Below are 26,548 nucleotides of genomic sequence, written 5' to 3' on the forward strand. Positions count from 1 at the left end.
GGTGGTGTTTGTTTTTATAGCTATCATCTTCTACAGCGTTTCATTCCTCTGCCTGCAATAGATCCGATCCCCACCCACTTGCAATACATGTTATTTTTTAATTAACAACCGAAATATTCACTAGAAATAATTTATGTGGCAGAACAAGGTTTGCTGGATCTCAGCTAGTTTTTATAATAAAATCTTGTTTTTCCTTTGTGCACTGTAATTTCAAAATAAATGTCTGGTTTGTTTGTTCATTTTGGAAAAGCAAAGACATCTTAACTTTCACTTTGCTTCATCTTCTCGTTTAAACGCCTCAGAACTTCTAAGAGGGGTGCAGCGTTGCCACAGAAGTTCAAGAATGAAATTCCCTAACATTTCCAGTCGATTTTAGGAAAAACTCCAGGATAATGAATGTCAACTTACGTTAATATCAATACAATATAATTTTTACTTAAAACATTATCAGTAATTGTTGCCAATATCTGGGTTAAGACAAACTTGAAATTTAACTACAAACTAGCTGCGTGCCCGGCGTTGCACGGGCTACCTAAAAAATGTAAGAGCAGTCCAGTTGATGCTTTTGTAGTACACTGACACTAGTTTCTAACGCGTTCAGGAATAAATAAATGCGCGTAAAGCAAGGTTTGCAAAACACCAGTAAAACATATTTTTGCCAAAACACCTCATCAACGTTAATAATCGTTATCAATGATACAAGTTATGAGTACATTTTCAGTCAGCACAAAAGGGGAAAATATATGCATTATCAGCTATAATCTTTACTCACGTTAAACTGAATTACATCTGATAGACTATATCGGAAATATTTATGCACAATAACAATCCGCTTTTTACATAAAATAGTCTACTACCCGGCGTTGCCCGGGTGTTTATTAATGCAACATACCACTCAGATAAATATTTGGATGGATTCTATCCACATGGTCGTACAAGAATTACATCAATCCGTTTTCCAGGTACAAACCCTCAAAGAACTCAAATAACTTGTAAATCACTCATTTACTTTACGACGTGCACGGTCCTCCTCGAAAATGAAAGTTATGTCATGTGACGCGAGTTCAACACTCAGGCTTGAACCAAAAAAAAAAAAAAAATAGTCAGTGAAATTTTGTGGCAGATTGCGGAAAACCCCCATAAAGTAAACATTTTAAATCCCCTGATTACAGGAAAAGCCTCAAAACAAAAACAAGAATTTTACCTGAGCATATTCGAGAAAAAAAATGGCAGCAGATCTTTCATCTCAATGATTTTCTTCACGCTCACATACATTTTAATAAAAGCATTGTTGCGGAAAGTTGAGATGAAGCACTGAATAATAATTTAAATGGAGGAAAGCCTTCGAAAAATAGTGATTTGATTTTGAAATCTAAGAGTCATAATTAAAAGTTTTTAATTGATATCTCCGCTAATTATTATCGGAGAATTATGTTAAATAGCCAAACATGAAGACGGGAGGATTACGAATCCATCGATACCTGGTTCGATGGTCAGTTCACTGTCGTTCGGGAGAAGAAGCTTGGACATAGATAGATAGATACTCAGATTTTATATGTATAAGATGCTTTGAAAGACCAGATATTTTCAATTAATATTTTTTTTAAATATCTGCAATTAAGTTGTGCAAAAGTTTGTTTCCCTTAGCAACTTTTTTACTCTTTTTCTTACTTTGCAACCTTTTCCTATTGCAAGATGACATGTGCTGGAGACCATTCGAGCATAACTGAGCACATTAAAGAAAGCTCATTTGATTTAAGAATGTCTCCCTCCTTGCAGCATAAATAACGACATTCCGTCAGTCCATAATGCAACAAGACTTTCTTCCAAATTTTTGACTAACATGACCTCATACTACACACTCGGCAAGTTCTATGATATTTAAAAAAAAAAAAAAAAAAAAAATCAAATCCTTAGCTTTAAAAGCAAATGAACTAAAAAATAAAATGCCCATTTTTTTTACAATTTAGTATTTTTACAAAAAATATGTAATTGCTAATTAACTCAATAACAGTTGAAGTTTGCAAAAATAGTCATTTTAATTCAGAATTAAAATAACTTCCAACCAGTGAAATGATGGATAAGTTTGAAGGATACATAAGAAATGAAACCTCAAACATACTAATCAATTTTCGGCAAACTATTAAAATCTACTGAGACCACACGTACTTTGCGAAAACCAATAGTAATGCATGGCTTGATTCCCCCCCCCCCCCCAAGGAAGCAAAATAAATTCAAATGTAATGATAAAAATCAGAGCTTTATAATTTACTTATGGATTTTTTGAAAATTAATTTTTTGTAGCCTTATTAAATTTAGTACTTGTGAAAAATATTTACATGTAACACAGTAAAAGGTACATTGGTCAAAGTGTTCAGAGATTTTTCTACCAGCTTCAATGCCACCTCATTTTCAGCGCATTAAACTCTGAACAGTATGGAATACTCCCACCATATCAAAAATTTCTCTGGGTTTTGAAATCATTTTTGAGCTCCCATGGCCATGATTCCGAGTCGTCAGAATGCACCCTCTTGGAGTTCCAAAACATTTCACTGTTAACACCTTGTATATTGAGGGGGGGGGGGGGGAAGCTACTGCAAAATTTGGCATAGCTGTGTTATTACTCAAGCAACATAATATTTAGTTGCTTCTGTTTATAGATTGGGGGGGGGGGGGGGCACTGAGCCACTCTATTGCAGCAAAAAATTGTTAAATAACACAAAAATATTCTACTTTTTTTTCATTTATTTATTTATTTCTATTGCAAAGTATAAATGTAAATGAAATCTGCTGTTGAAATATTATCAGAATTCATTTTTTAGTTTTAACATTGTGTCATCAAATTAGTCTAAATGTACTGCCAATGAGAAGTTTATAAAAAGCTATGAGAAGTACTACATCACAGAAAAGGGACACATTACAATTAAATTTAATTACTCTTGGAAACAATGGAATGAATGACTATGATATAAACAATAATGAATGCAAAATTAAAAATGTCCAATTTCGTGTACATATAGAATCTTTTGTCACAATAAACTTAATAATTACATCAAACACGTCAATTATTTTTCTTTTTTAAATTATGAAGCCATTAAAAGAAAATTAAAAACCCATGGTTAGACCTATATTTCTTCATTTGAAAATGCCAAAATGCATCATTTTATATTTCTTCATTTGAGTTCTACATTAAGTTGCATAGATAACATCAAATTGCTGATCATACTATGTTAGCTAGGATAAAAGGGCATCTTGATGATGGTTTAACGCCTTTTGCGTCCTCGACCGCGACCTCGCCCACGTCGAGTTGCTGGACTGGATGTTACCTCTTCTTTAGCCTCTTCTTCCTGTTCTTCAGGCTGATCATCTTTTGATGTATCAAGTTCTTTCTTGTCATCAGCCGCTTCTTTTGTATCCTCAGCATCATCTTCATCTTTCATTTCTTCCTTTCCGTTTTCAATGTTCGCATCTTCATTTGTACTTTCATTCTTTTCTTCTTTTACAGAAACTTCATCTTCTGTTTTTTCTGACACATCTTTCATCTCAACGTCTTGATCTTTCTGACTGCCTGTTTTCTGTGCAGCAAGCTCTCGTTTTGCAGCTTCCTTAGCTGCTCGTTCTACAGCAGCAATCTCTGCAGCCAATTCTGCTGCCTCAGCAGCTTCTTTATCTTGTTTATCTTGCTCATCTGCCTGTTTTTGTCTTTCTTCTTCTTGTTCAATGGCTTCTTCCATTGCTCGTTTGAATGATTCTGCATGCATTATTGAACGGCAGTGCTTGGACTTCGCAACTGTAATATCCTTGAAAAACTTATGGCAAAGTTTGCAATAATAACCCTGAACAGATACAACAAATGACTGACCAATTGATTTAGGTTCTTTTGGTTTAGGTTTTTTAACTTCTTTCTTTTCCTCTTTTTCATCTTTTTTGTCTTCCTTATCTTTACTTTCATCTGCATTTGCTTCATCCTTTTCTTGTTCTTCAGTTTCACTATCACCCTTTTCCTTTTTATCTTCAGTCTTTTCTTCTACACTTTCTTCTTCCATTTTTATATCTGGATCTTCTTCAACTTTAACAGGTTCAATAGCAGCTTCATCATCATCGGAGCCAGAAGCTAGATTTTTCAAATAATGAAACTCAGCAGATCTCTGCTTGTGCTCTTCACTTTTATAATGATCTCTGTATTCTTCTGAACTACTAAAGCCCAAACGACAAGGACGACACTTGGGGTACTTCTTATCTCTCTTTTTTCTGTGTTCCTTTGTACGGCGATGTGCCAGAAAATTCCCACTGAAAGCGCATTCACATACAGTACACCAGTTTCCAGGTTTCCTGCTCGATTTCTTCTTGTCATGATCACCTGAATCCTTTTCTTTCTTTTCATCATCAGTACCATCCTTCTTTTCTCTTCTGATAGCTAGCAATTCTTCAATCTTTGTTGTATGAGTTTTACTGCTTTGGTGCTTTGTTAATATCTCTTTATTAGGACATGTAACTTTACACACATAGCATATAAATGGCTTCTTCGGCTTATCATCAGATTTGGATTCTTCAGCATTTTCATTGCTTTCTTGCTCACCATTTTCTTTTGTAACTTTCTGGTCACAAGGTTCTCCATTCTCATCACAAGTTTTCCAGGTTTCAAATACATTACAATCAATATCAGATAAGTCATCAGTTGGTTCTTCAGGGTTGTAAGTGTCATCATCGTCATCATCACTTTGGTCGTGTCTACTTTTGGAACCACCATGTGAATCTCTACGCCTGCGAGGTTTTGCCAAACGTCGATCACTTTCAATGTTAGGACGTTTAGATCTAGGACCACTTGCTGGGCTTCTTTGAGGCAAACGCTTTCTCTGCATTTGACCACGAGGTAATGAACGACCACCCATTCTATCATTCATATAGTGCCTTGAAGGGGAAGGGCCACCATAACCCATATTTCTCATCTGCCCCATACCACTACCACCATACATTCCTCCTCCATATCCACTTTGATTACGATTATAACCAGAATTCATCATTTGATGAGACACCCCATACTGATCATTATATCCTCCATAACTCTGATTATAACTGCCAACACCAAAAGGTGGTCCACCTTGCTGCCATGGGCTCCCACTGTATTGATTTCGATAAGACATGCTTTGTAATCAATAACCTAAAAAACAAAAATGCACATTCAGAAAGAATATCAAAAGCATCTAATTTGCATGCAAGTATCATTTTGAAAAAAACTAACAGTAGATTTTACTTCAAAAACTAATTTTCTATCAAAAAAAAAAAAAAAAATTACATTGAATTTTAAGATAGCATTTCTCACTAAATTTTATTCAGTTCAGCATTAAATGTGAAATAATTTGAGAACTGGCACTCAAAATCTAAATTAAAAGTTGAAAAGAAATATAGGCAGTATAGTTAAAGCTATCTATACAAAGATGTATACCGTTCATTTTTGTCTACTCTCAAATTTTTAGTTTTATTGGCAGCTAGCTTTAGAATTAACCAAAATATCAATATCAAGATTAACTGCAATTTTTGAGTGTTGTAATGAAGAAATCATAATTTATTTCACACTTTTTAGTATGAATATGAAAATACAGGGCGGCGAGACGAATGTTAAAAAAAATCCGACTTTTGCATAAGTTCACAAAATTTCCCTGATTAACGTTACCAATGATAATGGTTTCCTTTCTTTGCCCTACTTAAAAGTCATTGCATATTAAATAAAATGCAGTGTTTAAAACGTTTAAAGCTGTTAATTAGAAATATATTTTGAAAAGCTTGCAGGGTTGCTAATTTTATGTATCATGGAACATATGAAAGGGCAATTCAAGCTATGTATGATAAACTTCATAGACAGAGAAGCAACTTAAGGAAGTTAGACCTTGAGGAAAAAAGATGGACAAAAATGTGGGCTAACGTGTCAACAGGGTCCATGCTCATTTTTAAAAGTAACTAAGAACTTTTTAAGGATTCTTAGATAACTTGAGGTACACCATTTCAAAATTTTCCATTTGGGCACAAATGCATAACATTGTTCCTAAAATGCAAGGAGAGGCGCAATTGATTATGATGCTCCATATCAATGAACTAAGGTAATGCACTAGTAGTGGCCACAGTTAAGTATAATTTATGTCTTTTTTAAACTGTGGGTCTACAATATTAATTCCAGTTTTTTAGCTCAATGAACGTATTTATAGCCCAACTATTCCTAAATCATCCCATTTTCCAAACTTCACATTTGATCCAATAGTGGTCACTCTAAAATCTGAGATTTTCAGTAGTGGCAACATGCATGAGTCAGTAGTGGCCATCTGGCATCCTTTTCTTAGAATTCACATTACTCACTTTAAATTCAAATAACTGATGGATAAAATTGATTCAATATGATAGTAACATTAAGTACCAATATATTAATCACATTTTTATTGTACACTTCTTTTTTTAAAGTACATACGTACTTAGGATAAAATAAAGTTTTTAGTAGAAAATTTGTATTTGTATTTTTTGTACACTAATGTAAAAAATAAAGTGAAAGAAAATGAATTTACTTATATAAGTATTTTACATATGAATTTTGGTAAGTATGAACTGAATAATTATAATCACTACGAAATCACCTTCTTTACTAATAATAAAGCTGAAAGTCTCTCTGTCCGGAGGATGTCTGGATCTGTGTGGCGCATAGCGCCTAGACCGTTCGGCCGATTTTGATGAAATTTTGCACAAAGTTTGTTTGTAGCAGGGGGGGGGGGGGGGTGCACCTCGAAGCGATTTTTCGAAAATTCGATTTTGTTCGTTTTCTATTCCAATTTCAAGAACATTTTCCTGAGCAAAATTATAAGATGGACGAGTAAATTACCAAGTTATCATAATGTGGAACTGTAACTTGGACAAGTCAATTGGTGAGAAAGTCACCATACATTATTTGTAAATACATAGGCAAACTAAAAGACCTTTTAATTTTTCTACTACGGGAAAAGCCGTGCGGGTACCACTATTTCATTTGAAAATAGTAAGTACACAATTCAATGTAATTCTAGGACAATTTATTTCCTACAACTTACCAAGGTATATCAATAGATATAGGAAATTGGTAGCATAAATTTTGAAAACTACTAAAGGCAGGGTGTCCATGCACCTAGAAAGTCGTGGATTTCAGCTATGATCAAGAGTCGTGGAAAATCACGATTTTCGGCAAACAGTGCTCAAAAATCATGGAAATTAACAATTGGTCATGGATTTTGAGTTCAAGAACATTTTGAATATTTATCGAATTTTACACATTAGATTAAATGTACACATCTTGGCTATTTTTTTATGCTGTTACTCTTCTATCTCAATTTTTCGCACCTTTCGAAATCCGATTGCATCCGCTTTTCTAATACTCTCTTGTTTTTCTTTTCATGAGATTTTACCATTTGGACATTTATAATTATGTATTTAGCATTATTTTTAACCCTCCTTTTATGTCTCATTGTGTAGTTGAAGACTTTTAGACTTCAAGTTTTTGCCGATCGCATTCAATGAGAAAATGTTAGTTCATCCGTTTTGCTTCAAGAGATTCATAAAAATTATCATTAATTCTCAGCTGTGTCTTGAGTTAATGAAGATTTTAGAAAATAAAATCGGTCTGAAGAATAAATTACGGACGTTTGGGACATCGATAAAATACAGAAATCAGGGAATTTTCAAAGGTAATGTTTTTTAAAAGTTCCTAAATGTTAATATTTTTTTTTCTGATTATTTGTTATTTATTGTAAACATAATTTTAGTAAGCACTAAATTATTGCTAGTCACAGATATTTTAAATTACTAGTAGTGCACGCATTTTGTTATTCGGTATTCGGTTCGTCCCCCTTCCCAAAAATTTGAATTTGGGGCGCCCCTGAACATTAGCAGTCATTAATAAATATGAATCAATAGATTATTAATTGCAAAACACATACTGACATGATTTAAAGACTTTCAAGAGAAAAATGGTTCCTTAAAGAAGCTTTATAACTAAAAAATGATATATCATGGCTTTTACTAATTTTACGGTGTGTGACTTCTAATAAGAAAATCTGTATTTTGAAGAAATTATTTCTTAAACCTAAGAAATTAAAAATTATCTGCTTTGATTAGAAAAGGGATTATCTCGTTCAAATAGTAGGCAATTCCCCCTCTATTTTTTTTCCTGCTCAGCAGGCAAATTGCAATTGGTTCTAGTTGAATTTTTCTCCTCTACCAACACCAGAAGCAAAGTCTGAGTTTGTTCGACGTGGCATGTTTCCCATGAAATAAATTTATTTGTTTTATTAAAATTAAACAAAAAATATACTAATCTAAGGTAGCATATGCGAAACTAACATTTGATTAGCCAAAATATTTAAATATTTGCAGGATGCAAAAAGATTGAAATTTCAAACACCAGCAATTTTACGCGAAACCCGAGTAAGTTCAATGTTGTCATGATTTCCAAATTAATTTCTTTGTTAATTAATGAAATTAAACAAAAAATAAACTAATCTAAGGTACCATATGTCAAAATACCTTTCGGTTGTAAAAAACATCAAAATATTTACAAGATGCAAAAGCATTGAAATCCCAAACACGGAAGCAATTTTTCGCGATGTTGCATACTGAACACATGTTCAGAAAATTACATTGGTGAAATACTTTAAAACTTCTAAGCACAATTCGTTGATTTTTGGGAGAATTTAAGCACTAAGAAACTTTTTCAAGCACTTGAAAATGAACTTTTTTTTCAAGCACTTTTCAAGGTTTTTCAAGGGTGTACGAACCCTGTTTAAACTTCCATACATTACAAGGATGAGAGTGATCAGAGAGCAAAAAAGAGCGGGGGGGGGGGGGGGCGCTTAAATTCATGCAGAAAAAGTATGAGATCAAAACCATTGAATTCCTCGAATGAATGGGAGGGGGGGAATTGACCATTAAAACATGAATTTCGTTAAAAATTTAATTTTAATAAAAATATAAATGAATTTAATTCCGTTGCCTTTTTACGAAACATTGTAAACATCATAAATGCAAAAAATCTTATTCCCATGGCGGATACAAAGAGATTGCGATTTTTGAAACGAATGCGTTAAAAGTGAAAAGAAGGCACATAAAAGAATTATTTAAGTAAATTATTTTAGAATTGTATTTTAGAGCTCTACAATAAATGTATTATTCATAACAATCAACATTATTGAAGCAAAAATCAAATTAAACCAGCGATTTAGATTTTAACTATTTGACTCTTAAAGGACAGAATTTTGCTTGGCAATTGCAACTGTGATTTTGATACGAATGAGAAGAAATTTCATTTATTTGGCCCCTAAAAAAGCATAAGCAGCAAAAATCAGGAAAACTTTTCTCATATCAGATGCAAAGAGACTGCTTTAATCAAAATAAAAGCATCAAAAGTCTAAAAACGGCAAATTAATTTACTATCATGCAAAGCCAAAAACATTCTATCAACATGTGAGTGGTTAGAGAGCAAAAAGGAGGAAATAAAAAAAAAATTCGTAATAAGGAGGATGATATTCAAAAAAATTTCAGAGAACAGATATCCAAAACCGCATCAAAATAGAACCTGAAAGACATGATACTCCAACAAAAAATGGCTAATTTACCAGTTTTAAAGGTAATGCATATTGAATTAAGTATAAGTAATAATTTTGTACTATTTGATGCAATGTATCATTTTTTGAAAGAGTTTATTCCTAAATAAATCTAAATTCTGAAAAAGAGGCAACAAATTTCTAACTCCTGGGAGCCAGAAGTCAATCTTGGTTTCCCTCACACTATAGTGTCAACTTTTCACATTTTTTTGAGAAAAATATATTTTTTCGAGAAAATCATTGAAAACATTCGAGTTTATAGTGTTAAACCAGTGAAAAAATAAATTTTAAAATTAGGTCTGTTTGTAAAGTAAAAATTCACAACAGAGAGAAAAATGAAATTTATGTTGTAAATCATACTTTTCGTAGTTAGAATTGAAAATATATATGTATATAAACGATTGGCTAACCTTTTCCTTGCATTGGAACTCAAAATTTGTTTTTAAAACTTCCTAATATGATTTCGGAATCAAAAGAACTACTTGCAGCAGCCTCATTTAATCATGAAATCTCAATAATCTCTATAAAGCCTAAACTATTTGCCATTCACATTAAATTAATAACAATATTATTGAAATGAATAAAATAAGCAGATAAGATAGCATATAGTAAAAAACCACATAACATTACAAATAATTGAAATACTTGCAGATGCAAAAAGATTGAAATCTCATACGAGGCATGCAACTTTCGGCGCAGGATGTGTTTAACGTCATTAGCATGATTCCAAAACATACGTTTTTGGTAGATATGGTGGAGGATGAAGATTCAAGGGAAAAAAAATTAGTAATAATAAGAAATCGGAGACCGAAAATTTAAAAAAAATCGTATTTTTATCCGATTTAAGAAAAATTAGACCTGAAAGAGGCAAAAGAAAGGAAGAAAAGTTTAAAAAGCAAACAGAAAAAGCTGGAAAAATCTTATTCCTTCAATGTGAAAACGAGAGGAAAAAGACGGAACACCAAATTGGCAATCATTTTGAAAATCACCCTCTTAATAGAATTTCCCTATTTCTGTGTTAATAATTAATGGTAATTTTCCCCCATATTCTTAGGAATAAAATACATGAAAAGTGATGGAACAATACAATAACAGAAATTTTTAAAAACTACCAAGGACTTCTCATAATACACTCAAAAGGACGAAATAACTTTTCTGGATCAAAAAGGACAATTTAAGAATTTCTGTAGTTTTCGAAAATTCCTAGAAAATGACACCACAAACGAAGAAAGTACGGCTCAAGTCAGTTTCAGGGGGGTGCCAATGGCACCCCATCCCTCAATTTTACCAAGTCTCCTTTTCTCTCAAGAATTGCAACCCACTAATAAAAGACTTAAATTCTTCTTAAGAAATTCTAAAATAATTTCTCCAAACATTTCTGTGGTATTATCTGCCTCATGCCCCCCCCCCCCTGACACAAACACATGAGAATCCTTGCTATAGCTATTTTATTAGAATAAATTGCTAAAAAATATATTGACAATATAGCCTATGGCTTTTCTTTGTTGCAGATACATATGTAATAGGCTTTGCACCCCCCCAAAAAAACGTTGAACTTAATGACCTAAATATATCGATATAGAAAATATCGATTCTGAGAGCAATATATTGCGGTATTAAAAAATTTAAGTCAAAAACATTGTTGCTTTCTTGATTATCGGCCAGAAAAGTGACATCACTGGGATTAGTCAATATTATCGCAATCGCTAATGGTAGGCGCACTGTCGCACACATTGCCAAGATAATATATTTTCTGTCTCATGCTCGATATTTGGCAAAAAATATTTAAGCCTGCCAAAATATTGAGTGTTTATTGGATCAAGACTGAAAAATTATTCCCAATAGCATGGACAAATTATGTAATTGTCTTTGTTAAATTTAGCATTGAATAATATTTAAAAACTCTAATGTTTTTTATTAGAACTTTTAATAACTTCATGAAGGATATGTTTTAGTTTGTCTTCTTAAATGTTTTTTTTTTTCTGGTAAGATTTTATTTTAATTTATACAAATTTTTAAAGATTTTTTCACTTAGCAGACGATTTTTTTTTTCAGATTTAGTCCGAATGAATTGTTTGGCAAAAAAAAAAAAAAAAAAAATCCTGAGTGCAGATGAGTATAAACAGGGTTCATACTCAATTTGGATAAAAAATCCATGACTTTTCCAAGACCTTTTCATGACTTCATAAAAATTTTCATGACAATGTTACACAAAAAATGTAGTGCTATTTAGTGTCAAACTTTTACGTGAATGCCACTACCTCATGGGAGGAGCACTTACTTGTGACTGAAAAAATATCAGTGCACACTGCAGAAACTAATAAATTATTCTTTTTTGGTCTTCATGATATAAATTCAAATACAGAAAAAATATAATGAATGCAATACATTGATGTTGAAATGTCTACTAAATATTTAATAAATAGAGCAGAAAAGTAATAAATGGGATAAAAATTGAATGAGTCATTACTAAGTTTCCAATAATAAATTCACTTCATAAAAACATTGCCCTTGGTGTCAATAATGCATCTAATCACCCATGTTACTTGACAGTAGATTCATTTATTAAAGTAAAGCCACGCTTTTAGTAAATTCATTTTTCTAAACCAGATCAGATATATTCCAGCGGCCACAAGGATCAGTTTTGCGAGCTGTATGCTGAGCACCTCTGTTTTAGAGTATTAGAATTCCCCTATTTCTATGTTCTATTCCCTGACTAACGTCTTCATTTCCTAAAGCCTTCAAAATATTGTCACTCAATAATTCCAGCGCTATTTTAGTTATTGTAATTTTCTCACAGCCCAAAACATTTTTCCATGACTTCAAATAAATTTCCATGACTTTTAATGAAAATATTTGCTTTCCATGACTTTTCCAGGTCAGAAATTTGTTAATTTTTTTCCATGACTTTCCAGGATTTCCATGACCCATACAAACCCTGTATAAAAGACATTTCTGGAGAGTGGACTCTTCAGAAATTTTTTTTTTTTTGACCATTACAGGGTGTGGCGACAGGAACTGTGAAAAAAAGTTCCCTGACTTTTCCCCGATTAGGTTCATCAAATTTCCCTGATTTACGTTACCAATGATAATGGTTTCCTTTTTTTGCTCTTCTTGAAATCCGTTGTATGTTTGTATAAAATGCAGTATTTTAAGCGTTTTAAGTTGTGTACAGTTGTTGAACTAAAGATATAATTTTAAAAAGATGCTGTTTTTTTAATAAAATGGTTTTAAAAAAAACCATATCCAGTCATTTTTTGGGGGGGGGGGGGGGGGGGGGGAATTACAAAACAGTATATTAAATTTTTCTACATAGAAAGTTATATAAAATTAAAAAAAAATACTTTACTTCAAGTAACCACTTAGCATAAGAATTTTAAGAAACTATTAAAATCACTCTTAAAAACATGTGTATTTATGATAGAACTAAAAAGTAATTGAAATTTTTTTGAACTAAATTTTCAAACAGTATAATAATTGTTTCAAAAATAACAAGTAATAGTTAAATAATAGAAATAATGTAGTTATTCTTATGTAACTGACATATTTATGTAAAACAGATGAAACCTTTTGACAGCCATTCAAAGGGAGCTTTTCTCTAATCAAGAACATAAGTTTTAATGAAAGATTACAGCATTTTAACAATAAAAAAATACAGATATTTACTGAAGTGCACACGTTAACTCTATTTCAAATGATTTCAGTGTGTATCGAAAAAAAATCTTAGGTTGCTTTCATAACAAACAGCTTTGAAGTGCAAGGGGGAAAAAAAGCAATTGGTTAATTTCAAAATAGATAAAAGAAGAATACAACTTGGTTTTAAAATAAAAGAATCATTTAAGCCTGAAGAAAAGAAAACCTTTCATAATCTGCGGTGACAGCAAATAGTATAGCGGCAAAAAACAAAGTTTTTTTGATTCAAAGTTCAATTTTAGCAATTACTTTAAAAACGCGAAGAAGTAATAAATTTTAAGCTTTTATCAGTAATTATTCAAAAAACAAAGATTTCTTCTTGAAATCTTGATCACAATACGCTTATTACTTCGAGACAATGGAATAAAGGCAAAGGAGCTAAGGCATTGATGACAATTTTCTCTTTGCCTGTAGGGTTGTTTATTTTATGTAGTATTGAAAGAAAGCAAACTTCAAGCTAGGTAAAATAAATAACTTTACAGACACAGAAACAATCTTAGGTTGAGGGGAAAAGATGCACAAATATGCGGCAGTGTATAATCGTACCTCATTAAATTTAAATTTTTTTTTTGAACAGATAATTAATGGAAAATGCATAGAGAATTAGGGTACTTAATTTTGTAAAGCAAAAAAAAAATTTTTTTCTTCATAAAATCACTTTTCCCTGATTTTTTGTTATTTTTTCGAAATTCCCTGACTTTTCCCTGATTAATAAAGTTCCCTGATTTTTCCCTGATCTGTCGCCACCCTGCATTACATTTTTCCACGCTTTTAATTCCTAAGAATAAGGGGAAAACTCACCATTCATTATTTTTGAATCCGATTTCTTTTGATCCCATATCACTTATTTTGCTCTGGAAAAGTTGTTCCTTGTAACCTTAAAACACATGTGGGTGAATTTCAAAACGATTGACTGTGTGGTGTCCTGACTTAATCCGTTTATTTTTACCTTGAAAAAATCCATTTTTACTTTCTTCTATATCTAATATATAGAAGAAAGTATTGGATTCGTGCAAATTTTCGAATTTTGACGGATTCGAACGTTTTGAGGTGTGCTGAGTTCATTTCGACTATTTTTGGAAAATGTCTGTCTGTCTGTCTGTGTGTGTGTGTATGTATGTGTGTGTGTATGTATGTGTGTCACGTCTGTGTGTGACCAGTTTTTTGTGGCCGCTCTACAGCAAAAACTACAGCATGAAATCGAACGAAATTTGGTACACATATGTGCCCGTATGTGAACTTGTGCCCATTGGTTTTTGGCGCGAATTCCTCCAAGGGGGGTGGAGCGATGGGACGTTTTTTGAGTTACGCGTGCTTGCTATTCCTCAGGAAGTAACTGGCGGAATCAAACAAAATTTGGTCCATATGTTGCCATTAACAGGAGCAGGTGCTGATTGAATTTTGGTGTCAATAACTCAAAGGGGGGTTGAGCTATAGAACGTTTTTTGTCGTCAATTGTGACTGCTGTATCTCAAGAAATAACGAACGGAATCAAACAAAAATTTTTTGACAAGTAGCCCTTAGTGGGTATAAGAGCTGATTTTATTTTGGTGTCAACAGCTAAAAAGGGGGGTAGCGCAATCGCCCGTTCTTTTTTTTCCATTGTGAGTGCCCTATCTCAAGAAGTAATTCTACGTTCTGGTTGAAATTTGGAATATATGTGAATCCATATGTAAACAGACTTTGGTTCAATTTTGACGCCAATCGCTCCAAGAGGTGTTGATTTTTTTTTTTTTGCGAATAAAAATAGCTTTATTAATGCAACAATAAGAAAGATAAATCGTAATAGATTGTCGTCTGCGTATTTCTCGTGATTTTAATGGTATGGAAATGATCGGAAATATTATCTCAATGCATGGCCCCACTGAATACTTAACGGCCGTGGCAATCGCTGAAACTCATGGCAACAAAGAGGGCGCCACTGGCTACCCGTTTTTGTTTCCACTTGGCGTGATTGTGAGCGTTGGCGCTTTGGCATCTCTGAATACGTGATTTCTCGACTTATTATCGGGCGTACGTCATTTGACGAAAATTTTAATTTCAAAAGAAGGAATGAAGAGAAATAGTGCTGAATAAACATTGTATTACAAAGGTGAAGAGCATTTCTTATTGTTATTTTAATATCATATCAAAAATTACGCCTAAAAAAAATTAACTAAACACAGAAAACATATGATTTTTTTTAATATTAATGCGTAATTCTTAATATATTTTTTTCAAACTTTTTTTTTGTTGTTGAAAGCTTTGCAAATAATTTTCAAATTTTTTATTGAAAATCCCCTGGGGGTTTCCTTTTTGGATACAACAGTTCTAAGATTGATGATATATGGCAGGCAGCCCTCATTTCTAATTTTACATGCTCATTTACATGCGAATTTTTTCTGCTCATAAAATTACATCGAAAATAAAAAAAAATAAAAACACGCTCCGCAATCTGTAAATACATTCATTTCTCAAAACTTAAAGGGTCATTCATTGCCCCTTTTGACCCTGATGGGGATTAGAGGGGGGGGGGTATAGGAATTTACGTTACCAATTGCCATTCTTTTTGCTCGTAATGTAGTGTGTATTTTACAACGAACAGAATTTAATTAAAAATGTACGCTTGGGAACAGGCTCGACATTTAAAAATTCGCGGAGGGGGGGGGGGGGGGGGGGGGGCGGCAAAGGTTTTGTGTTCGGGGAAAAACGGGGGAAAGTTCGGGAAAAAAATTAGGCATTTTGCTCGTATTTTGAAAAAATACGAGCAAAATGCCTAATTTTAGTATGTTTGCAAAATTTAGTGGAGTCATAATTGCCCCCTCCCCCCCCCGTGATATCCCCACTTGACAGGCCTGGTTAGGAATATTCTTTTCCAAATGAAGAAGAACAATAGAAAAGTTAAAAATATGATGGCAATTTAAGAAAATGAACCATTAACATAATTTTAAAAACATTTAAAATCAGAGTGTGACTAATACATGGTTCTACGACGGGTCCGTGATTCTCGCACCAATATTTTACGGACACCAAAATAATGTCATTTATCTTTTTCCCCTTCCATTTTTAGCACATCTCATGTTATAATAACTTTAGTGTAGATTTTAGTAGTATATTAGTGCACTATACGCATAGAGATGCACAAACGTTTAGTGCACAAGAGCTATTTCGAAAAAGTGCAGATTTTTTTTCCTTACAAAAGGAAATTCATATCATAATCAAAAAATAAATAAAAATAACATGGAGCTAGAAAAACTTTCATTTTCCCGAAGCTTAGTTTTTAATTAATTTTTTTTAAATGTCCGATTTTGAAAATAAGGCGTGGTCTTTATGACGTCACAAATGATGTACTTTGGCGCATCTGTCTACCGCGCTCTCTACGTTATGATGATCAAGAAGCGAATTACATGTTGCACTCTACGCTTACTATCAATCATATAGTTGCCAACACTTGTGAGTAAAGAAACTAATTGAATATTGTGCTCTGTGAGTGCCATAAGTGAATGGCATTTCATCACTTGTGATGTCATCGGCAGAAGCGTAAACAATGAAAGCGCACCGATTAATGCATTTTTTTTAAATATTAAACTTAGTCAAGCTATTTTAAAAAATGGTCAGATCCTATGATTTTAAAAATGTTCTTTCAAAAAAAAAAAACCCCTTGAAATTTCGGAAACGACCCTGTTGCTTCACACTCTTTGAGCATCAAAAAAATTTATATATATATACACCCATTCCTCTTTTTATGTAATGAATAGGGACCGCATAAAAAATCGTGTAAAAAAATGCTTCAAACTTCACCAGTAGCTTTAAAAAGTTTTCGCAACTGAGTTAAAAAATATTTTTTTATGCGGTGGATAGGGACTGCATAAAAAAAGTCCTCACGCAGAAAATACCCAAAATATTGTATTTAAACGAAATCAAAATAAACCAAGCGATGATAATTTTTCCGACTCCCGAAAAATTTCCCGAATTAAGAAATTTTTGGAAAGTCACAGTGACTTCCCATCGGATGCCTCTGTCGGCCCTTGATGATACTACCACGCACTCGTTTGATAAATAAAATTCAAATTCGGATTGCAAGTGAAGGTGAAATAATTATTCTCCCATAGTCCACTTCTTTCTTTCTTTTTTTTTTTTGTTCTTTCATAATAAATTTCGAGTAATCTTGGAAAAAACTTCGAGTTATTTAGAATAATTAGAATGGAATTAAAGATAAAAAAGTCGGGGGACTTGATAAAAACCTCGAGTTATAGTAAATATTTGAGTTATCGGACTTCGAGTTATCGCAAATCGACTGTATTTTTAAGAAAATTAAAATATTTAGCGATGTAAAATCCGGTATACATTGAATTCTAGTCATAAAAAACTATTTTCTACACTTGAAAAATGAATGAGAAAGGAGCTTTGAACTAGAAACTTTGAAAGAAATTTGATCGCCAAGTTTGCGAAAATTAGGATATGAATTTTCTGTTCCAAAAATAAAATACACACACACAGTAGACCGTCAAGAATCCGCAGGAGTCTAAGATCTGCTTACAAATTTTTGTAATCTTGTTCTAATTGCAGCTCTAAATATCTAGCATTTCTTAAAAATAAAAAAAGGGTGGGGAGGGGGGTAATTTTCCGTCATAGGTACGTTAGCGGTGCATTTTTTAAGCTGGCGATTAGTTTCAATTTTATTTATTGTCAGGGACTATTTCAAGTTACATATAAAGTACTTATTTGGCGATACCATAAACTATTTTGTCTTTTTAAAGACTTATAAGCGAAGCAAGCCTAGAAACAAGATCAAAAAGTCCATTAAAATAAAAAATAATCCTCTGAATAATTAAGTTTCTCCATTAAGCGTAAAATAATTTGGCGGTGTATTTCAACTTTAGATGCTCCATTTACGCATTAAATAATCAGCTGAATATCATTACTGATTCGATTCGAATTGGTTGATTCGGTATATTTCTGAGCATCTTGCGAAATATTGATGGTTGTTTTCTGTTTCATTTATTAATTAAAATAAACAAGCTTTCAAACTTGTCGTTGATTGGTTGATGCAACCGTGGCTTGTGGCGCCTCCTTGCAGTCAGAATGGGCAAATATGAAGTTTTGAAGTTTTTCCATCTAGTGTGGCCATGTTCAAGTACAGAAATAGTTGCCCCGGTTTAACACAGGAAAGTCAAAAATTGTCAAGGCCTGGTAAGCGCCAGCGCATTCAGTGGGGCCATGCTCAATGATTTAAAGTTTTTAACTGTTGCCGTCTTATGTTTGTTAACAAATAAAATATTTGTAATTAATTCAAGCAAGGCTTTTAAAATAACTTTCAATTTTCGCTCTTTGCTTTGCTTTTGTAATAATTCAGACATTGGGATGGTCGTCAAGTTTTTGCATGTGTAATTTTGTTTTTGTTGGGAATATTGCTTCCTCGTTAAGCATGGGGAGGGATCAGAATTATAAGAAAGATATAGAAGAAAGTTTCGTGATGGCCACAACATACTAGTTTTGGCTTTGCAAAAGCATATAGTAAGGCATTTATTTATACCAAGGAAAATTTTAATGCTAAGAACAGCCAAAAATTTCGAACCGTGTCGAATGTAATGTGTCAATGCAGTTGAAAATACCTGAAATATGAAGTTATCTATAAATTTTTCCCAATTATATATTATTTATTCTTCCTTCAAGCACAAAGGTATTAAATCTACCATCTTATGGTTTTAAGGTTAGAGGATGATTGAGAATGCAAGAGAGATAAGTAGGCAAATCAGTATTTTAAGAAAACGATACATTGGCTTTTAGACGCTAATTTGAATTACAAAGTTTTTTTTGTAAATCTATACAATTCTATACAATATTGTTACGAGCTCAGCCACTTCAAGAAATTCTTTAAATGACAACACAGTTCTTGAGAATAATTTACAGATATGTACAAGAAATGTAGTTACAACTACTACATCAATCAGCAATTAAGCAAATATCAATTAACACCTAAAACTCAACGGTCACACACGTATTTACTTCAAAATATGCAAAACCACAGCGCAAGGCTGATACGATTCACAAGCAAAAACTAAACCTCATTCAAATGCTACACAGCCTTTATACACAGCAACGAAATACCCAGAAAATCCTATTTCGTTCTACCACTTTCTCATATTTTCTTTTTATTCCATTCACAAACAGGGTGGCGACAGGAACTGAAAACAAGTTCCCTGACTTTTCCCTGATTAAGTTCACCAAATTTCCCTGATTTAAGTTACCAATGATAATGGTTTCTTTTCCTTGCTCTACTTGAAATCCATTGTATGTTTGTAGAAAATGCAGTATTTTAAATGTTTTAAGTTGTGTAAAGTTGTTGAACTAAAGATATATTTTAAAAAGACACATATTTAACAAAATGGTTAAAAAAAACCATATCAAATCAATTTTTTTGGGGGCAAAAAAACTACAAAATAGTATGTTAAATTTTTCTACATGGAAAGATTATAGAAATTTTTTTTAAAAAATACTTTACTTCCAGAAGCAACTTATATAAGAATTTTAAGAAACTATTTAAATCACTCTTAAAAACATGTGTATTTATGATAGAACTAAAAAGTAATTGAAATTATTTTGAACTAAATTTTCAAACTGTACAGTAATTGTCGCAAGAATAACAAGTAATAGTGAAAGAATAGAAGTAACGTAGTTATTCTTATATAACTAATTGACATGTTTACGCAAAACAGATTAAAACTTTTGACATATATTCAAAGGGAGCTTTTCTCTAATCAAGAACATAGGTTTTAATGAATGAATACAGCATTTTAACAATAAAAAAATAAAGATATTTACTTAAGTACACAAGTTAACTATTTCAAATGATTTCAGTATGTAACAAAAAAAATCTTAGATTGCTTTTGTAACAAAAAACTTTGAAATACAAGGGAAAAAAAAACAGAAAAAAAGGCAATTAATTTCAAAAAATATAAAAGAATACAACTTGGTTATAAAATAAAAGAATCATTTAAGTCTGAAGAAAAGAAAACCTTGACGATGAAATAAAGACAAAGGAGCTAACGCATTAATGAAGGCTTCCTTTTGCCTGTATGGTTTATTTTACGTCACATTGAAAACGTGAAAGGAAATTTCAAGCTAGGTAAAATAAACAACCCAGCAAACACAGAAGCAATCTTAGGAAGTTCATCCTGTGGTTAATAAGATTGAATACTTTGACGTTGAGGAAAAAAGATGCACAAATATACAGTGTACAATCGCACCTCATTAATTTTACTTTTTTTTTTTTTTTTTTTGAAGGGATAGTTGGCTGAAAACGCGTAGGGAATTAGGATACTTAATTTTGTAAAGCAAAGAAAAAAGTTTTCTTCATAAAATCAGTTTTCCCTGATTTGTTATTCTTTCGAAATTATTAGACTTTTCCCTGACTCTTCCCATATACTTCATTCGAATGTAAGGGGGTTGTATATTCATTACAAGAAACCATTTACAGGTTTTGTTACTAAGATAACTTTAGATGAAAAATAATGGAATAAATGCCTAAATTTAGTCAGATTACAACAAATTAATCATAAAAATAATTACTATTTAAAGAATTTGTAACAATATTATCACAAATAATTTTTATCCAAACAATTTGTATGCAAAGAAAACTATGTATTTTCCGTCATTATTTTTGACATCATTGCTGCTCAACCATTTCCTGTGGAAACGGACAAAATTGAAGAATCACTTATGTTTTTTATGGATTTGTGGATGTAAATGAACAATTGGGCTATATTTCAAGTCTCATTATCAAATGAAACATTTTATTTGAGTTATAAATAAACCAAAAGTATAGTTTTTTAGATGTCTTTGATATCTTTAAAAAAAACTTATTTTTACACTTGTACGAAAAAACTAAGTTTGCATTTTGTTTAAATCGATAAGAAATGTTATTTTCAGTTTGTATTAAACAACAATCGTATTTTTTCCCTATTATTTCTTAATTGCTATTTTTAATAAATTGGAGAAATTTGTTACTGGTGTTATAAAAGGGGGACTGTGGGCACTTAATGTGGTATATCCTGATTGATGTAGAAATTTGAATAAAATTCCAAAATGTGATATTTTTAAACACTTATCTATACGAAAGAAGAAAACTTACAAAGCAGAGATGTTCTGAAATTAACCTATAGGGGTAAACCAGCAATTCAGCCTGTAAAAGAACAGAAGAAAAACTTTAAAAATAAATCTTGAAATAAATTGATATTAAATAAATACTAATGGTACATTTTTGGTTATTACTTTCATATGCTTGGCATGAACAAGAGAAACTTAAAAAAAAAGAAAAGAAAGAAAACCTACAGTTGTCCATTGCTTCTTTGCGCTACATCTTTTTCTTTTTTCCCCCAAATATAGTACCTTTTTTTACGCGCTCGTGCAATCTTTTTCCTATAAACCGGGTTGCCACCAAAGTTCAAGAATGAAATTCCCCTGACATTTCCAGTCGATTTTAGAAAAATTCCAGGATAATGAATGTCAACTTACGTTATTTAATATCGATACAATATAATTTTTACTGTAACCAAACCAACTTTATTAACTAAATATTGCTTTAAAACATCAATAATTGTTATCAAAATTTGGGTTAAGTTAAGACACACTTAAAATTTATTTACAAATGCTTTGAAAGACCAGATATTTCAAATTAATACTTTTATTTTTAAATCTCTGCAATTGTGTGAAAAGCTTGTTTCCCTTTCAATGCAAACATTTTATTTTGCTCAAAACTTTTTGTTAGCACTTTTTTCTACGCTTTCTTACTTTGCAACTTTTTCCTATTAGAAGATGATATGTGCTAGAGAATAACTGAGCATATTGTAAGAAATCTCATTTGAATTTAAGTCTCTCTCACTCTTTGCAGCATGAATAACAGCATTCCGTTAGTACATAATGCTACAAGACATTTCTTTCAAAATTTTGACCAACACGCCCTTGTTGACACTACACTCTCAACAAGTGGTGTGACATCTTTTAAAAACATATATCAATGTTTAAAAAAAAAATTCAAAATTAAAACACCATAACAAAAACTGTGATGTATGTTTCCAAAACATCACCATTATTCTCAATTGTAACATCAACATGTAAAAAAATTATCAGCAGTATGACAAAGGGATAAAGTAAAACATCTTTCTTTGGCAAGCAAGGATCCATGAAAATCATAATTCATTCTGTTTCAAAAATAAAAATGTATGCTAAATATTCTCTGCAATGGTGATTCAATTTAAAATTTACATTCTTAATGCATAATATAGAAAATTCTTACAATATTCTTCTAAAATGAACTTAATTTTTTTATTTTAAGATTTTTTAACAAATCCTTAGCTTTAAAAGCAAATTCAGAATCAAATTAAATGCTCATTTTTTTACAATTTAGTATTTTTACAAAAAAAAAATGTAATTGTTAACTAATTCAATACAGTTAAAGTTTGCGAAAATAAATAAAGTCATTTTAATTAACTCTGGATTAGAATATAACTTCCAACCATTGAAATAATGGAAAAGTTTGAAGCAAAAAAAAAAAAAAGTAATTATATATATAATCAAAGCTTTATAATGTGTGTGTGTGTGTGTGTTTTTTTTTTTTTTTTTGTAGCCTTATTACATTTAGTACTTAAAAATGAGCTTGAATTTTCTTCCTCTCAACTATTGGGAAAATCGCTTATCTGGAATGCAACATTGACTGCACTTCCACATTTTTACGCAACAGTTTCAACCATGTCTTTCAAGAAAGATAATCACTTCTGAGGGGCTGAGGTTGTCTTAGTTGAGGGAGTGGAGGTATAAAATCGCTGAAGAAAGCATAGCGAATCCTTCTCATTTTAACCGTTAATAGAGGAAGTTATGTAGTGGAAGAACGGGGGGCACATGCGATCACTAACTGGCAATTAATTCTTTATCGAACAAGTTGAACTATTTTCATAGATCAGTAGTAGTGTGTAAAAACAGCATGAGTGCGTAGTTTTATTTCCCAATAAATAACAATGTGATCTCTTACGTCTACTGTATCTCATTTTCTCATATTTTGTGTAACATATTAAGTAATACAAATGGCAGCTAAGGGTGCTGTTTCATGTCTAAGGGGCTCTATGCTAAAAAACCTATTTAAATTGTAAGTTCATGCACCCTAGTAAAGGAAATATTAGGTTTATAAATACAGAATCCCACTTCGCAGAAATTCAGCTATCACCAAAAAACTGGAACGAATTAACCTTAAAAACTATAATTTGAAAAAGAAATTATAATTTGCAACATAGTTCAATAACCTGTTAGGTTGAAAAAAATCACTGGTTTATTCTGCAGCAGTTATGGTGGTTCTAGAACAAGCCTCCAGTTGATTTTTCAGTTGTCGAAAGCAAAAACTATTAGTTTTGATGTGTACATTGATATGTTCTTTTACTTGTACTGTTTTTATAAGATGCAATGTTTGACAAATTTTCTCAATGAGAATCCAATAAAGTTTAAGATCATTAAAAGATTCAATTCATTATTATATTCTGATTATACAGCAACCAGATATATCCAAAATCAAGGTCATTAAAAAGTTATCCAACCAACATGAAAGTAAATTAGCATTGTTCTTTTGAACATGATTTTCAAATGGTTTCTATATAATTCACAAATGTACTATCACAAGCATTAAAATTTAAACAAGATTGAAATTTAAGTAAATTTTGAACATCAGAAGGGTACAAATATAAAATGAAGATTATATTTCTTTGCTATCGCTAGATAAGAATGAGCATTCTTTTACCCTCTTATTCCCAATACTTTCTAATCCCTTTGATTTGCTGCAAAAGGATGTGAAAAGTAAAAGTAACGCCTAAAAGTTTCGCACTTTCAAATTATCCCGATTCATGCATTTAATGTGCTAAAAAGCAGTCAGGGTTCAGGTTTTCTTCCACTTGACATCTGCCTGTTGTCTCTCACACATTGCAAAGGCAACCAATACAAAAGAAAATGCCAAGTAGTATATCTTTAACTGAAGCATTCTGCGGGTATATAGATTTGGATGGCAGGAATTGTGTATGCCACTGCTTTTTCAGCGAATTTAGAATAGAAGCACATTTGTTTTGTTGACATTATAATGAAGAAAGATTTCATGTGAATAATACTTTTCGTGAATAGTTTCAAACTTAAAGTAAGGTTTTTTTAGGCTTTAATGTTTCGGGAGAGAAAAAAAGGAGCAATATATCTGAATAAGTGATATTACAAGGGGTTACTGCATTCCTGTTTCAAGTTTGTGCCAACATTTAGAGAAAAGTTCCAAGGTATATAAATTATTTTACTTAATTATTTTTCAATTTCATTAATATACTAGCTGCATTGCTCGACTTTTGCACCTCGACAATAAAAGCTATACCAAGTGACACATGATTGTCATTTATGCTTGAACGAAAAGAATCTAAAATTTCTACGACGGTTGCATAAAAGTACCAAAAGAAAATTTTTAAATCCCCCGATTACAGGAATACAGTTGACGCTCGATATAATGGCCATCTCCGTCCCAGAGAAAAAGGTCTTTATAATGGGTGGTCGTTATAAGAGGTAGAAGTTAAAAAAACATATATACATGCATCACGCATGTTATGTTGCTCTAATAAAGTTTGCATTTTTTCAAAGATTCCAGTTAAATTCCTAAAGTATTTTTTATCATAGACATTTTTTAAAAAATAATGGGTGAAAAATATTATGACCGATTTTAAAGTAGAAAATATGGGAAAAAACTGATTACATATTTAAAAATCGTTTACTTAAAAATCATTTATTTTCTGAAGATAAAATCAGAAACACTTGTTTGCCTTTTTAACGCACATGATTTTTGCAAAACACAATTTTCCATTTCAGTTATAGATGATATGTAGTGTGCTTTTGAAAGAACATTTAAAATTCCCTTGAACATTCAAAACTTTTCACACTAGAAACTTTGGTCTCAATTCCTTCCTCATCTGATCATGATACATCAATTAATTTTTGTGCACAGTATCGAGAAATAGTTCATCTTCTGACAGATGCTCAACACATGCTAAATCAGAATTGATGTTAGCATAATTGTTTTAGTTTAACTCTTCATCCAGTTTCATTTTCTTAAAAACATTTTACAGCATTTCATCTTCATCGAAATTTTCATCTTGGATTGCCTGACTTCAGCAAGTTGCTTCTGCATTTCAGCAGTAGATTCCAATTCCTTTTGCTTTTCAAAATCAACATGATGAAAGCACTTTTTGAGGGTCTTTTCTGAGACTTCATTCCATGCTGCTTCAGAGAGATGCAAAACTGCCAAGATCTTAAAAACCACGTGATCAAACACCAAACTAACATAAAATGTGTCAACCCCTTTTACTTCGGAATCCGGAAATTTCACTTACCCCCTTTATTTTTCTGTGCTGTTTTGAGTAGTACTCCCACCCCCTCTCAAAGTTGGATTGAACACTGAAGACTACATGCAACTGTCTGTAAACAGTTATCAAGATCATTTCAAGCTACAAATTTGCTTTATTGGAAAAACATCGGAAATAGTGCCCGCTGAATTCGGTCGTTGTATTGGATTAGAAGATACAGAACGGTCTTTATACCGAAAGCAAATTAACATTAAGTTCATAGGGACAAAGTTCGGGCGTTTACCACTGGTCGTTATAATGGAATGGTCTTTATAATGTGTGGTCGTTATAATGAGCGTCGACTGTAACATCAAAACAAAGACAAATTGGCAGCAGATCTTTTTTCTTAAGGAGATTCTTCACACTACAAATTTTGGTGAAAGCACTGATCAACAATGCTAATTGAATGCTAATCCAGTGGCGTACTGGGTCCCTCGATAACGCGCCAACCTATGCCAATCTCATTCTAATTTTTGTGAGCTTTCTTTGCCCCCATATTATAGAAAAATACAATTTTTGGGTTGTAAAACTAAAATTTGAACGGTTTGTTGTCATTTGAACAGTTGGCCTTGAAAAAGGAATATGGAAATAAGATTCTGAGCATCTCTTTACGCTTGAATCGTATGTTTATGTTGTGTAAGTAAATAAAAAACTAATATGCTATTATCAACTGTCGAACATCATCCATTGAACCACCAATTGCACAATCGAACCTGTTGAACATAGTGCTCAAATACCTCCCTACCAAATTTGGTCATAATCTGGATTTGTATAGGGAACATACATACTTCATAAGAGGTAAAAAGGTAATTAGCAAAAAATCACGTGTTTATGATTAAATTACACTTT

At 32.0% G+C, this 26,548-nt stretch overlaps 1 protein-coding gene across 1 annotated transcript in view; it reads right to left on the minus strand.

Annotated features, from left to right (window-relative positions):
- Positions 1 to 2,726: 2,726 nt before the first annotated feature.
- Positions 2,727 to 26,548, minus strand: part of LOC129217053 (zinc finger protein on ecdysone puffs-like) — a 42,944-nt gene continuing 19,122 nt past the window's right edge. The window contains exons 3-4 of the mRNA XM_054851294.1: positions 21,421 to 21,471; positions 2,727 to 5,161 (exon numbers count right to left, since the gene is read on the minus strand). Of these exons, the coding sequence (XP_054707269.1) occupies positions 3,264 to 5,144 (1,881 nt within the window). The 5' untranslated portion in view covers positions 5,145 to 5,161; positions 21,421 to 21,471 and the 3' untranslated portion in view covers positions 2,727 to 3,263. The remainder of the gene's footprint in view (positions 5,162 to 21,420; positions 21,472 to 26,548) is intronic.

Source organism: Uloborus diversus, chromosome 2, assembly GCF_026930045.1.
Source record: "Uloborus diversus isolate 005 chromosome 2, Udiv.v.3.1, whole genome shotgun sequence".
Lineage (NCBI taxonomy): Eukaryota > Metazoa > Arthropoda > Arachnida > Araneae > Uloboridae > Uloborus > Uloborus diversus.